The sequence below is a fragment of the Spodoptera frugiperda genome, chromosome 1 (genome assembly GCF_023101765.2).
Source record: "Spodoptera frugiperda isolate SF20-4 chromosome 1, AGI-APGP_CSIRO_Sfru_2.0, whole genome shotgun sequence".
Classification (NCBI taxonomy): Eukaryota; Metazoa; Arthropoda; class Insecta; order Lepidoptera; family Noctuidae; genus Spodoptera; species Spodoptera frugiperda.
Window position 1 is genome coordinate 6,566,073 of NC_064212.1, and position 12,335 is coordinate 6,578,407.

The 12,335-nt window shown below is 34.6% G+C and overlaps 1 protein-coding gene across 2 annotated transcripts in view; it reads right to left on the bottom strand.

Moving 5' to 3' along the window:
- Positions 1-2,385: 2,385 nt before the first annotated feature.
- Positions 2,386-12,335, bottom strand: part of LOC118272992 (G-protein coupled receptor Mth) — a 72,907-nt gene continuing 62,957 nt past the window's right edge. For both annotated transcript variants that reach the window (XM_035590425.2, XM_050694592.1), the window contains exons 4-9: positions 11,796-11,979; positions 10,400-10,478; positions 9,635-9,819; positions 4,860-5,052; positions 4,383-4,573; positions 2,386-2,787 (exon numbers count right to left, since the gene is read on the bottom strand). In XM_035590425.2, the coding sequence (XP_035446318.2) occupies positions 2,645-2,787; positions 4,383-4,573; positions 4,860-5,052; positions 9,635-9,819; positions 10,400-10,478; positions 11,796-11,979 (975 nt within the window). In that variant the 3' untranslated portion in view covers positions 2,386-2,644. The remainder of the gene's footprint in view (positions 2,788-4,382; positions 4,574-4,859; positions 5,053-9,634; positions 9,820-10,399; positions 10,479-11,795; positions 11,980-12,335) is intronic.

The window sequence follows — 12,335 nt, forward strand, 5'->3', positions numbered from 1 at the left end:
TGTTCATGAGGATCAAACGTAAAAATGATTAACAAACGTTGTTCACATCATCCTCTATTTATGTGTCTTGAATTTTAAAGACCGCTAATATTTGGATTTAGAAATAGAAAACGTTATATATACAATTTTCGGCCTTGTCATTCTATTTTTACTTCGCTGCTTCGCCCCAGCTTTTCGCCCGTACCCCGGTGGTGCGAACTGCTCAAGGCACAGTAACAAATACCATAGCATTCAGGTTAACTTTACACAAACTTCCAGTTCAATATTTCTTGTTTTTATGAGGTGCAAATACTAGTTGCATACTTTTTACATTATTTGTGGAATGTTCCTAATTATCGACCAAAAGATATCCTATCTACATTATACCCAAACATACTTAAAAGTTATTAATAAAATTTCGAAATAATTGTTGAATCTGAATATTAGTAGGTACCTAATATTTTTAACGATGTTCCGTACATGGCAGGAATGGTGCAAACTCAGGGAACACTTATATTCTAAATCATTCATAAATAATTTCTCGTTCCGGAATTACTTCCAATCTTTTTGCTAATTAGACCAAAGTCCCCAAAATGAATGACGACATTTTAAATAATCACTTAATCTATATATAAATCAATATTAATATAATTTTGAATAACATTAAAATATAGACGATGATTCGATGTGAACAATAGTCCAGTCAATTTGTATTTCACCTCGGAATTCGAGATACAGCTGTATTTTGTATATACTTGTATATTGACCTAAAACTTGTCTCAAAACCTACATATGGTAGGTATAAGCCACTATTACTAAATTTCAATACTTCCAATGGTCCCAAAAAACTTTTTTGGAAATATCTCATTTCCTATGGGTATTTGGTATTTGCATTCAATACCAATATTGTAGAATAATTCTACATCAACTTTTACGCAACTTTTTTTTTAACGGTGAACCGTTTTCGATATAGAGGGCGGAGAGCGCACGGTCTGCATCATAAGCCCATAGGAAATGAGATATTTCCAAAAAATGCAAAAAAACGAATTTTAGGACCTTGACCCTGAATTTTACGAGTTGCTGGACACCCTACCATATGTGGTATTGAGACACCGTTTTGATGAAATACAAGTATATACAAAATTACAGCTAGTAAGAATTCTTACCTAATTTAACCATATTTGACTGGAACAAGTACATGTTATCAGACGCTTATTATTGTACCAAGGACGTTACATACAGGCAGGTTATAAGACTAATAATAATTTCAATACTTGCTTCCTTAAACATTATAAAATATGATTTTCCCTTTAGAGTTTTAGTTGTTAGCAATTTTACCCAGTCATTATAATTCTACATCAAAGAACTTAATAAAGTTAAGATAACGCATGTTTATAGTCCAGTCTATTTAGCTGCAAAATTAGGGAGGAATTTATGCAAAAAACCCTTGCATAAATTCTTAGAAAACTGGAAATTTGCATAGATGCTAAGGACACCGTTGTGATGAAATTATGAAAAGTAGAAGAAAGTAACTTTCATATTTGATAACTATACAGATTGTACGAAAAATATTAAAGCCGCCGAACAACGTCGCCGTATAACAAAAACATCGATATCTTGATATTATCTTTAATCAATTTATGAAAGTTTCATTTAACCAACAACTATTTTTGTCTAACATTTATAATACGTCTCGGTTAATTACAATGCTAATAGAAAAAATAACCGCTGAACATATTCCAGTCAAGCAGGACTGATGATGCTGATGAACTCATTATAGAAACTGCAGTAAATCAATTCAATCCAACTGACATGAATGTTGTTGTTGGTGATGACGTTGATTTAATGGTATTACTCATTGCTCTCATTGCTCTCATCGCTCATTGAACTCCAATTGAAAAAAAAAACTGAAAGTTTATCGGAAGCACGCCAAAATGTATAAACCAATCTATACTATTTTTACATAACTGGCTTTTTTAGATACAACATCTGCAATGTTTCGAAGGGGTAAAACAACTAATCTAATTACTTGTAAATACAAGCTTTCAAAGACATCAACTCTTGACCAGAAACCTTCACCAACGGAATTCGCTTCCTTCTGAAAATTACTGGCATAGATAAATTACGTCACTTTTCTTTTGCAAAACAAACACGTAATAAAAAACCTGTACAATTACCTTCCTCCAACCACGGCTTTTGCTTGCCAAAATTTTTGTTGTGTATATTAACAGATCCAGATGTGGCTTGGTAATCAACTAAACCCAGAACAGTGGGACTGGAAGCACGCCAATAATTATTAAAACCAATCTATACTCTTTTTCAACTGCAAAAAGGGGTGTAACTCGAAATGCAGCTACAAAAACGCGACTTGTGTTCACTAACCTCACCACTTGGCAAGGTCAGCGAGTACATATTATGGACAATACGTACAATACCGTTTCGCTGAAAAATTCAAAATATCCAGTTTTGCCACCTTTAACTTTGAATAACATCTTTTGCAGACATGGAACAATGGATACTTTTCAGAATGGATTTCCTAACATCAATGCAAATTTTTAGCTTTGTGAGAATTATTGCAAGGGTCAATGTCTAAATAGGCTGGATTAATAATAATATCGGCCACAGTAACCTGAAGATACAAACATATAGGGGTGACTCCACACTGTTAGGACTGCTTGGCATAATTCTGTAGAGAGGGCTGCGTGTTAGTCTGCTCGCCCATGCTGCTCGATTGAGACTGGAACGTGGTTAACATCGTCGCTGACGGCGATGTGCCGTCCTCCTGAGCGCCCGGCTTCATCCAACTTGCTGTATATTAGTAAAATAAAATAATTAGGAACGTATGAAAACTCAATTAATTATTCGTTTTTAAACTGACATGGTCACTAACACTATTATTAGAACTTGAGACGGGATATTTACCATGTTTATTTATTTCGATGAGTTTCCGATATTTTGGCACTGTTGTAAGCGCCATGATCACGGATGAACCTGAATTAAATAAACATGGTAAATATCCCGTCTCAAGTTCTAATAACAATCAATTAATTATTATTTTTCGGATTACTCACGTAAAGACCTCACACACGGCCTCACAGAAAACCGACGTGAAACAACGCTTGCGTTGTGTTTCGTTGTGTGAGTGAGGTTACCGGAGGCCCAATTCCCCCCTTCCCAATCTTCCCCATCCCCATTCCCGAACAACAACCCTTAAATTCCTAACTCCCAAAAAGCCGGCAACGCACTTGTAACGCCTCTTGTCCATGGACGGCGGCGATTGCTTACCATCAGGTAATACGTCTGCTCGATTACCTGCATATCCCGTAAAAAAAGACCTATTTGATGAAGAATTCACGCATGGTTTGAAACTAGTTGTAAATATATTATATTGTTCACTTGTACGTACACACAACGTATTTGCTACATGCTACATATATATTTTAGAAGGAAACAGTTTTAAAATGTAATCAAACAACCTACAAGAATATAGATAGAACCTTATGTCTTAGTTCTCTCGGTGAAATATTGTTACATTTGGAAGAAGTTGTTACGGTTTTTCTTGTAACTCTAACTGTGATTTTAATTAAATCATCAATATAATCAAAAAAAATATATTAATTTAGCGAATTCATCACAGCGAGCTAGGCTGACCACGTTAAAAGTGGTGTTAAAAAATTTACATTAGGCAACAGAACAATAAAACGTTCAAAATTTATTAATATTTAAAATATATACTTGTGTCAATTGGTATCGATGAAAAACCTAACAAAATCATCGAAAAATAACACGAACAACAAACGACAGATTGTCGAATTTGAGTCAGACGCTTGAGACAAATAATTCTTTGAAAATAGATAACAGCAGCTAATCACAACACTGAAATAAATTATGATTGTGTTGAACGATTGTATTGTATTGATTGATTGCTGTAGAACACACGTTTGCACAATCGTTGAATCCTTAAGTACCTTTAGACAGTTGTTTAACAAGATATTCGCATAAAATTGTAGTTACAGTTTACCTCACACAGATTACCTCATCTTCCAGTTTATACCATTTTTATTCAATATAGTGGCTTTGTATGAGTAAACTGCTTGGAAATACTTGGATTGCCACAGGGCAAAAAAATAAAATATAATTATCTTTTTTTTTTTTTTTTTTTTTTTTTTTTTTTTTTTTTTTTTTAAACGTTGCCCCACATTAGGATTATCTCCTGTGTCGTGGGTGCGTTTACAAATACACAAGTTCACATGCACATGACACCCAGACCCGAAACAACAATCTGTGGATCACACAAAGAGTTGTTCCGTGCGGGAATCGAACCCGCGACACGTTGCACGGCAGCCAGTTGCCCAGCCACCGCGCCAACCGTGCAGTCTTATGTAGCCTTATGTTGTACTTACGTAGCGTCTTTTTGATGAGATGATAAACTTTGGGCTTCATTACTAGAATGATGAAAATGGAGAGTCCTTGAAGCTCGTTGATAGCGTTGACGCCAGCCCAGAACCACCAGGGCCGAGATATCGTCGTGGCCAATATCTCGAAGATCCAGGAAACACCCATCAATATCCAGAGTTTGCCAGTCAACATGTACCTGTGTACACATATGATGTTTTATTAAAGTTAAATCTTATTGTAACCTGTAATATAATCAGTGTTACCATATTTTGCGTAAGGCCAGATCAAGTAACAAAACTGTATAATGCCAAATTGGATATTTTTTTAATAAGTGCAACCGCCAGCGAGATCGCTAAGCAGGTAACATCATAAGCTCCCCATTTTTTTACTTAAGGCTTACATATTATAACATGACTGACTAAAAGTGGATGTATAATAATGTCCTTTAATAATAGGAATTAATGATATGATAAATTACTAACATTGCTCTGTCAGCTATGAACCGTTTTTTGACGCTGTTATCAACGGAGCCAGTTTGAAAGCGTTGCATCTCAGACTTGACCTTAGCACAGTATCGAGCGGTCAGCACCCACAGCACGAAGTTAATGCTAATCTCCAGCCCCATGGGAATCACGAAGAATATGTAGTGCGGCCAGTCTTCTTGCGAGTTGGGAGCTGTAACCATTGATGTTATTTTAACACGTATATACGATAAAGACATTATGAAATATTTTACAAATTAAACTAAATACTTGCACTATTATAGGATGAAAATGATTTCTCCTTTAATATATTATAGATCAGATTAAATAGGAAACGAATATGAAACAAAACATCAATAAATGTAATGAGAAACTATAAAGTAAATTGGTGCAAATCGACAGTTATATGGTAACTCCGCGCATCCCTACCGGCGGAATCTTTTGCTGTGCTTTGAACGCCCAATAAGTAACTACGCGTTGCGCTATGACGTCAACAGCACGAGCCGACCCTGATAGTGTTGGTAATAAAACTTTTTATACCGAAATTCTAGGTACAAAAATATTGTACATTTTTAAACCTATTGAATTAGTAATTCTGTAATGTACAATGTTGGTATAGATAGTATCGGTAAGTTAAATTATCTTATGGGCTTGTGGCACCGACTGCTAAAAACTATCATTGTTTTCCAAGTCCAAGCACTTATAATGTTCATAAAATAAAAACTACTTAACAAAACTAAAACAAATTTTCATGGGACCAAATTTAAGCTAATTTGCGTCGGACATCAAATCTGTCCATAGACCCCGGTGTACATACATCTATACATATAATAAAATCGTAGAAAAGTGTTGTCTGTACATTGAAAATAAAAATAAAAAAAATAGCAGGGGTTATTGTTATGTCGATGTCGAACCCAAAAATGTAATTAACTTTTTTTTTGTCTGTTTGTCTGTTTGTCTGTTTGTCTGTTTGTCTGTTTGTCTGTTCGTCTGTGCGCGCTAATCTCAGAAACGGCTGATCCGAGTTGGATGCGGTTTTCACGAATATATTGTGGGATGCTTAAATTTACATTTAGTGTTTGTTTCATGTCAATCGGTTCATAAATAAAAAAGTTATGTCAAATTAAAGAATCACGTCGAACATTCTATGCTGTATTCTATGTATTCATAATTATACCATTAATCTCCGCAACTATTTGACGGATTTGGTTGAAATTTGGTACAGATATAGTTTAGAACCTTAGAAAGGACATAATATTTTTATTTCAAAAATCAAAAAATAAAAATAAGAAATAAATTATTTATAAATAATTCTATGTCGATCGTTACACGACTTCGGTTCATGTTATTGTTTTAATTTATCGAAAAAAAGTAAATAAATAGTAAAAAGGTATGAAAAAAATAATATCAATATAATAAAACATTTAGTACAAAGAAAATGCTCTAACGGAGTATAGATAATTCTATGTCGATCGTTACACGACTTCGGTTCATGTTATTGTTTTAATTCATCGAAAAAAAGTAAATAAATAGTAAAAAGGTATGAAAAAAATAATATCAATATAATTAAACTTTTAGTACAAAGAAAATGCCCGAACGGAGTATAAATAAATAATCCAAGTTGTCTTTATCCTCGATAGATGGCGTTGGGATCGAAATAGATCGCGCTATGGTTTCGTTACATTCATTTGGTTGGGTATCGGCCGAGCGCTTCGGTACTATCGTAGAAAAAGTGTATTATCAGTCGTATGATTATTTGTCTGTAGTGGTCCTGCTGTTTCGTATATTCTAAATTGGTTTCGTTGTATTTGTCAATTAATAAGTTTATTTGTTGGGTTTTCCTGGTTTTCTGGTTAAACTATTTAACGTAGGTTTAGTTTGATATCGATTATTAGTAGTTACTGTAGTTAGTTTTTTTAATAAAATTGTAAGTCTAATTTATAAATTAATTAGATTAGATTTAAGTCGTTTCTTTTAAATTATTTAGTTTAAGCTTGGTTATTATAGCATAGAGGATAGGTTGTAATATAGTTTCTTTTTTAATTGTTATAAATTCGTAATTCGTAGCTTTCTTTAGTTTTAAGTTAGTTTAAGTCCGTTTTTAAACAATTTTTTCAATGCCCTAAGTGAGTATACATCTATTAAATTCAAACGCAGAGCTCATTATGTTGATTTTTGAAGAGTTCCCTGGAATATCTTCCACATCTCATTTTTGAAGAGATCCCGCGAGATCGGGAACTATGTGGTTAAAACCAAAAATTTGTTTTTTTAATAAAATTGTAAGTCAAATTTTTTTTTTAATTAGATTAGATTTAAGTCGTTTCTTTTAAATTATTTAGTTTAAGCTTGGTTATTATAGCATAGAGGATAGGTTGTAATATAGTTTCTTTTTTAATTGTTATAAATTCGTAATTCGTAGCTTTCTTTAGTTTTAAGTTAGTTTAAGTCCGTTTTTAAACTATTTTTTCAATGTCCTAAGTGAGTATACATCTATTAAATTCAAACGCAGAGCTCATTATGTTGATTTTTGAAGAGTTCCCTGGAATATCTTCCACATCTTATTTTTGAAGAGATCCCGCGAGATCGGGAACTATGTGGTTAAAACCAAAAATTTGCCGGAAGTCACTATTCCACGCGAACGAAGTCGCGGGCAAAAGCTAGTAGAAAAATAAAACCGGTTAAGGGCGAGCCCGTAGCAGTAAGTAGATGACATAATATAAAAGTTATGATTTTTTACATAGTGTTTGTATGAACGACAAAGTTATATGTGCGTTTTTTGAAAATGTATTATTTCTTAAAAACTAACAATGATATCTCATTCAAAACAATTTCCGTTGAAAGTTTCTATTAAAATCTACAGCATATATCTTTTTTAGTTTTCTCACTCACTTATTCTAAAAGTTAGAATGGGGTCACTAATTTTTCAACTTTGGAAGCGTCTATCTTTCAAACAATTGATTTTGATGAAAATGGTTTTAGGAACCTTAATATCTTTTTTAAAGTCCTATCGATAGACACCTATCACGAATAGGAAAAAAAAATTTATTTTCAATAATTTGCCTTCCTTTAATTTTTTAATTTTTATTCGAAATTCGGATACGGTTTCCGACGAACGGACAGACAGATATGACGAATCTATAAGGATTCCATTTAAAAGCAACAAAAACATGCCCACTGAATTGATAACCTCCTCCTTTTTGGGAAGTTGGTTAAAAAGTGCCTACTTCTACTAATCCCTTCGATTTGTAAGCAGGTTTGATAATTTTACCATCGTCATCAAGTTTATAGACATAATTCGAAAAAATCTGGAAAACATCGTATGAAGGTGAAAGAATAGTTTGGATAAATGAATAACGAATTGAATCCTAAAAATATGGTGGAATTTCCCGAGACTGATTTCAGTTGCAACAAAGTAACGTAAACATAAACTCACTGAACAAAATATGCTCAGGTATTCCCCAAAATAACTATGCAGATGTAATGTAACAGGTCCAAGGCTATATCAGTATAAAAAATGTGTTGATAAATGTGCAAAGAAATTTCATTGAACATTTGAGACCACATTCAATCCTTTTATCCGATATATTGGAATGACACCATATAACATTATTTTTAACAAATACATTGCAATATGTATATCTACGTAAGTACGAACTGTAATGTGTATCTAGTCACAATAGCCATTACGCTATTTATAATACACAGTCTGGCTTATTGTTACGCATTTCAACTGTACTGTTAAATAACTAATTAAATCTGGGGACACTACCGTGCCCCCGCCAAGACGAGCGCGAAGCAAACTCTGCCGTATACTTGAACCATTTAGCCACATTTTCAGGCCCCTATTTTGGCCCTTATACCTCTGGATAAGTGCAGAACGCAGATATTTTCGTCATCCAGTAACCTATAATCAGATAGTTAAAAAGCTAAATTTCAAGTCTGTAGATCATTTAGTTCCTAAGATAAAGGGAAGCAAAGTTTCGCATTTATGACACTTACTCACTATCATCAAAATAGAACTAGAACTTCCCGTAAACTTAATGCCACATACAAAGTAATGTACATTTCAATAATATAGTTGAATGGTCACATCAAGGGAAATTTATAAAAACTAGGATAATCGAAGATCTGGAGTAGCTGGTGACCCTGATTAAAAAAGACAAGAGCGCAACCAAACTATCACAGATATCGACATATCCGGAGCTGAGGACTACCTAGCGGGCTTACCGGGGCTCCGGCTCGAAAAGCAGGAGAAGGAACAGGGTGGTTTTTAGTCAATAAGAGATCAAAAAAACAATTAAGTTTTATGATAGATAGAAAGCTGTAAAACTTTGTTTGGATGTTTGTTCTTCAATCACACTGAAACTACCCGACGGATTTTGATGAAATTTGGTATACTGACATGGTATGAGCTGACTTAAGTGACCCATGTTACATTTTAGAGATAAACAAGCAGCTCCATCAAGACTCGACTTGTTTTTTACATAATGTTTTTGTGGGATTTTATTTATTTTTGACGGAGGTTCATACAATGAAGCACTGTTATAAGCATACAACATAAGCATAGATCACCCCTACTGGGCCCCATCTGGGGTGGTCTGGTGGCTCTCTTAAGGAGCGCCGCGCGAACCGGTCGCGCCGTAAGCACGGAAAATTATTATGCTGCATTTTTCTGAATAATAGGTATCATGATTTTCTGGTTCATAAAATATTCTGGCACGGAATTGTGGCAATTCATTAGAAAACAGACATCGATTTAGATAACTATTACTTACGAGATCCGAACCAGCAATAATCTTTCCCCATGTTCGCGTCCAGGTAATCCGACACTGGGTACTTGTCCAAAATCAACATGACCACCGTGAAGAGAATCGTTATACCCCACGCGTACAAGGAGTACCAGAGAAACCGTCGTAACTCCGAGCTGGCTTTGCGTACCGGCTGCACTGAGATGAGACTCCTGATAAACAAACAATAATTAATACCGTGGATATCCTTTAGGATTTGTGAATTTTGCCATATTGTATTTCTAAGTTTTCCATAATGTATTTCTAACATTATACAAAAATTCACAAATCCCATAGTGTATCCTTAACCCTCTTTAGCACTATTCCACAACAAAATTATTTTTCGCATCCAAATCAGGCTGTATGGGAAATCCCATCAAAAATAAAAAATAACCCCCGTTTTAAAAAGAGTTCTTTAGGTGCGAGACGAACAAAAATAAATTACATACTTTGACTTATCAACACCACATGATATCCCAAAATAATCGTAGTTTCATTAGTCAATTTAACGATATACTTACTTATTTTCTAAATTTTTCTAATTCTAAAAAAGTAAGATAAGAAAATCGCCTACAAAAATCATAGAAAAGTATCGTTTTTGCCATTACTCTAAATTTACTAGTGGGAAACTCTGTATTGTGTCCGTCATTTCACTCGGGAAAACTCTTTTGCTGCTTGGGAGCAGTTACTCGCCTTCCTTTACGGGACACGTGGATAAAATTTAGGCTATTGTTGATTCTTGACAAATCTTACCCAAATTTCCACCAGATGTCGAAGCACATGACGTTGAGCCAGGCAAACGCGGCCATGAAGCCGAAGTACATCCCGTACCCTGCACAAACAACGAACAATAATAAGCAAATAATAATAAAGTAATGGATCAACTATGACTGGTGACTGGCAAGTGGCGAGCGTTCCTACAGACTTACTTTGATTCTCAATTTATCTCACTTACACACTGCTACATTAACTTATTAATCACGATCGAGGCCGAGAGTGCTACCACAGCTGCATCTGTGTTGGAATCGTGAATAATTTTAATAAGAATAAGCAAACATATGCAATTACTCGTAAAATGCTGAAATCATTTAAAAACCGATTATAAAACAAAACTATTTTTTTTGTCATTGTAATATGTATGTGGCCACTGCTTAAAATTTTCATGTTTTCGTCATGGGGGTCGTTTTCGAGGTTTTCAAGGGTAGTAAAACCGATGGTAGTATCAAAATGTAAATGCAGGAGGGCCGTTGCACGAATTTAATAAAAGTAACTATTATAGTACTGTAGCAAAAAATAGGATTTTATCCGAAAATTCCCACGGAATCAACATTCACGCAGGAAACGTTACCACACAGCTAGTCTCTAATAAATTAATAGTTTAAAAAAACTAAAAACAAACGGTTTTGTAAATACACGTAAAAGTAAAAAATAAATTATAGATCGTTCAAACTGTTTCTATTCCTAGAGTGAAGTGTAAACTACATATAATATGCTTTTAACTACATACAATATTTGATCGTGAAAGCGTGGGGCACTTAAACGAGATATTTTTAGTAACCCTTTGGTGACATAAAATGTATGCTCTTGTGCAACCTCTTGTAGCTTTCGCTAGCAAGTTAGTATTAGAATTTGTTTTTAAGAGAGTCTTTCTTTTTCCAGCCCCCACGCTTGTACCATCAAATATGATAGTTAAAAGCACATACATAGTTTACACTTCAGTCTAGAAATAGAGACAGCTGGCTAACTACTCGTTACAATTTTAAAATTACATTTGATACATTGATGGAACATGTCAATCTTAATCGTCCCAGTATTATTATTCTAATGACTACGGAAATTGTTACCATGGTGGTTTAACCTTGAGTGCCTATTGAGTTAGACAATGTAAATGAAAAAGTAGTGGTTATGAATCTGTCCCCTTTTCTGCAACATCAGGTGTGCCGTACGTACTTAATTGTCCAAATTAAATTGTCTTCTACTTTTATAGTTTTTGCGTCGTGACAGCTCATCCACTGATTTCTTTTATCCATGGATAAAATACCAAATATCTGTCTAGGAAAAACATTGCTACTAACTATAGACGTACATTTTGTGCTGCTATTTGGTCATTAAAAAACAAAGACAAGTCAAAGAACGCAAGAAGACTTACCAATAAGTGTGCAGACAGTATTGTCAGCTACATAGCTATGCTTGGCACGCGCGAGGCAGCAATACGCGAGCAGCATCATACTGACATGAGAGATGATGTTCCGTCCGTGAAGGTTCCGCAGCTCCGGCACTGATATGTAAACCAATAGCGTCAGCGCCAGGAACACGTTCGATATAGCGAGAAACTGTAACAATACAACATTTTTAATGCAATCTACAATACCTATTCTTACCTTATCTTTCCTTACATAACTACATGCCCATTATTCAAAATAAGCTATTGTAATCATTCAATGGATCCCAAGCCAATAAACTCTTTGGTTTTCCAAAGTCGATGCTGGCTAAGCGGATTTTCCTTCTTTTTGTAGAAGAGAATTATATAGGCTTAATTCAACCATGCAGATCTCACCGCGCCACAATAGAATTTTCGAAATAAATGTACTGGAGGGGTATGACTACCCACTGTGCGGTGATGTCACACGCTGTATTCTCTCCTCCGTTGTTAATGTCTCGATATAATTGTCATATCCTGGGTCCTTTA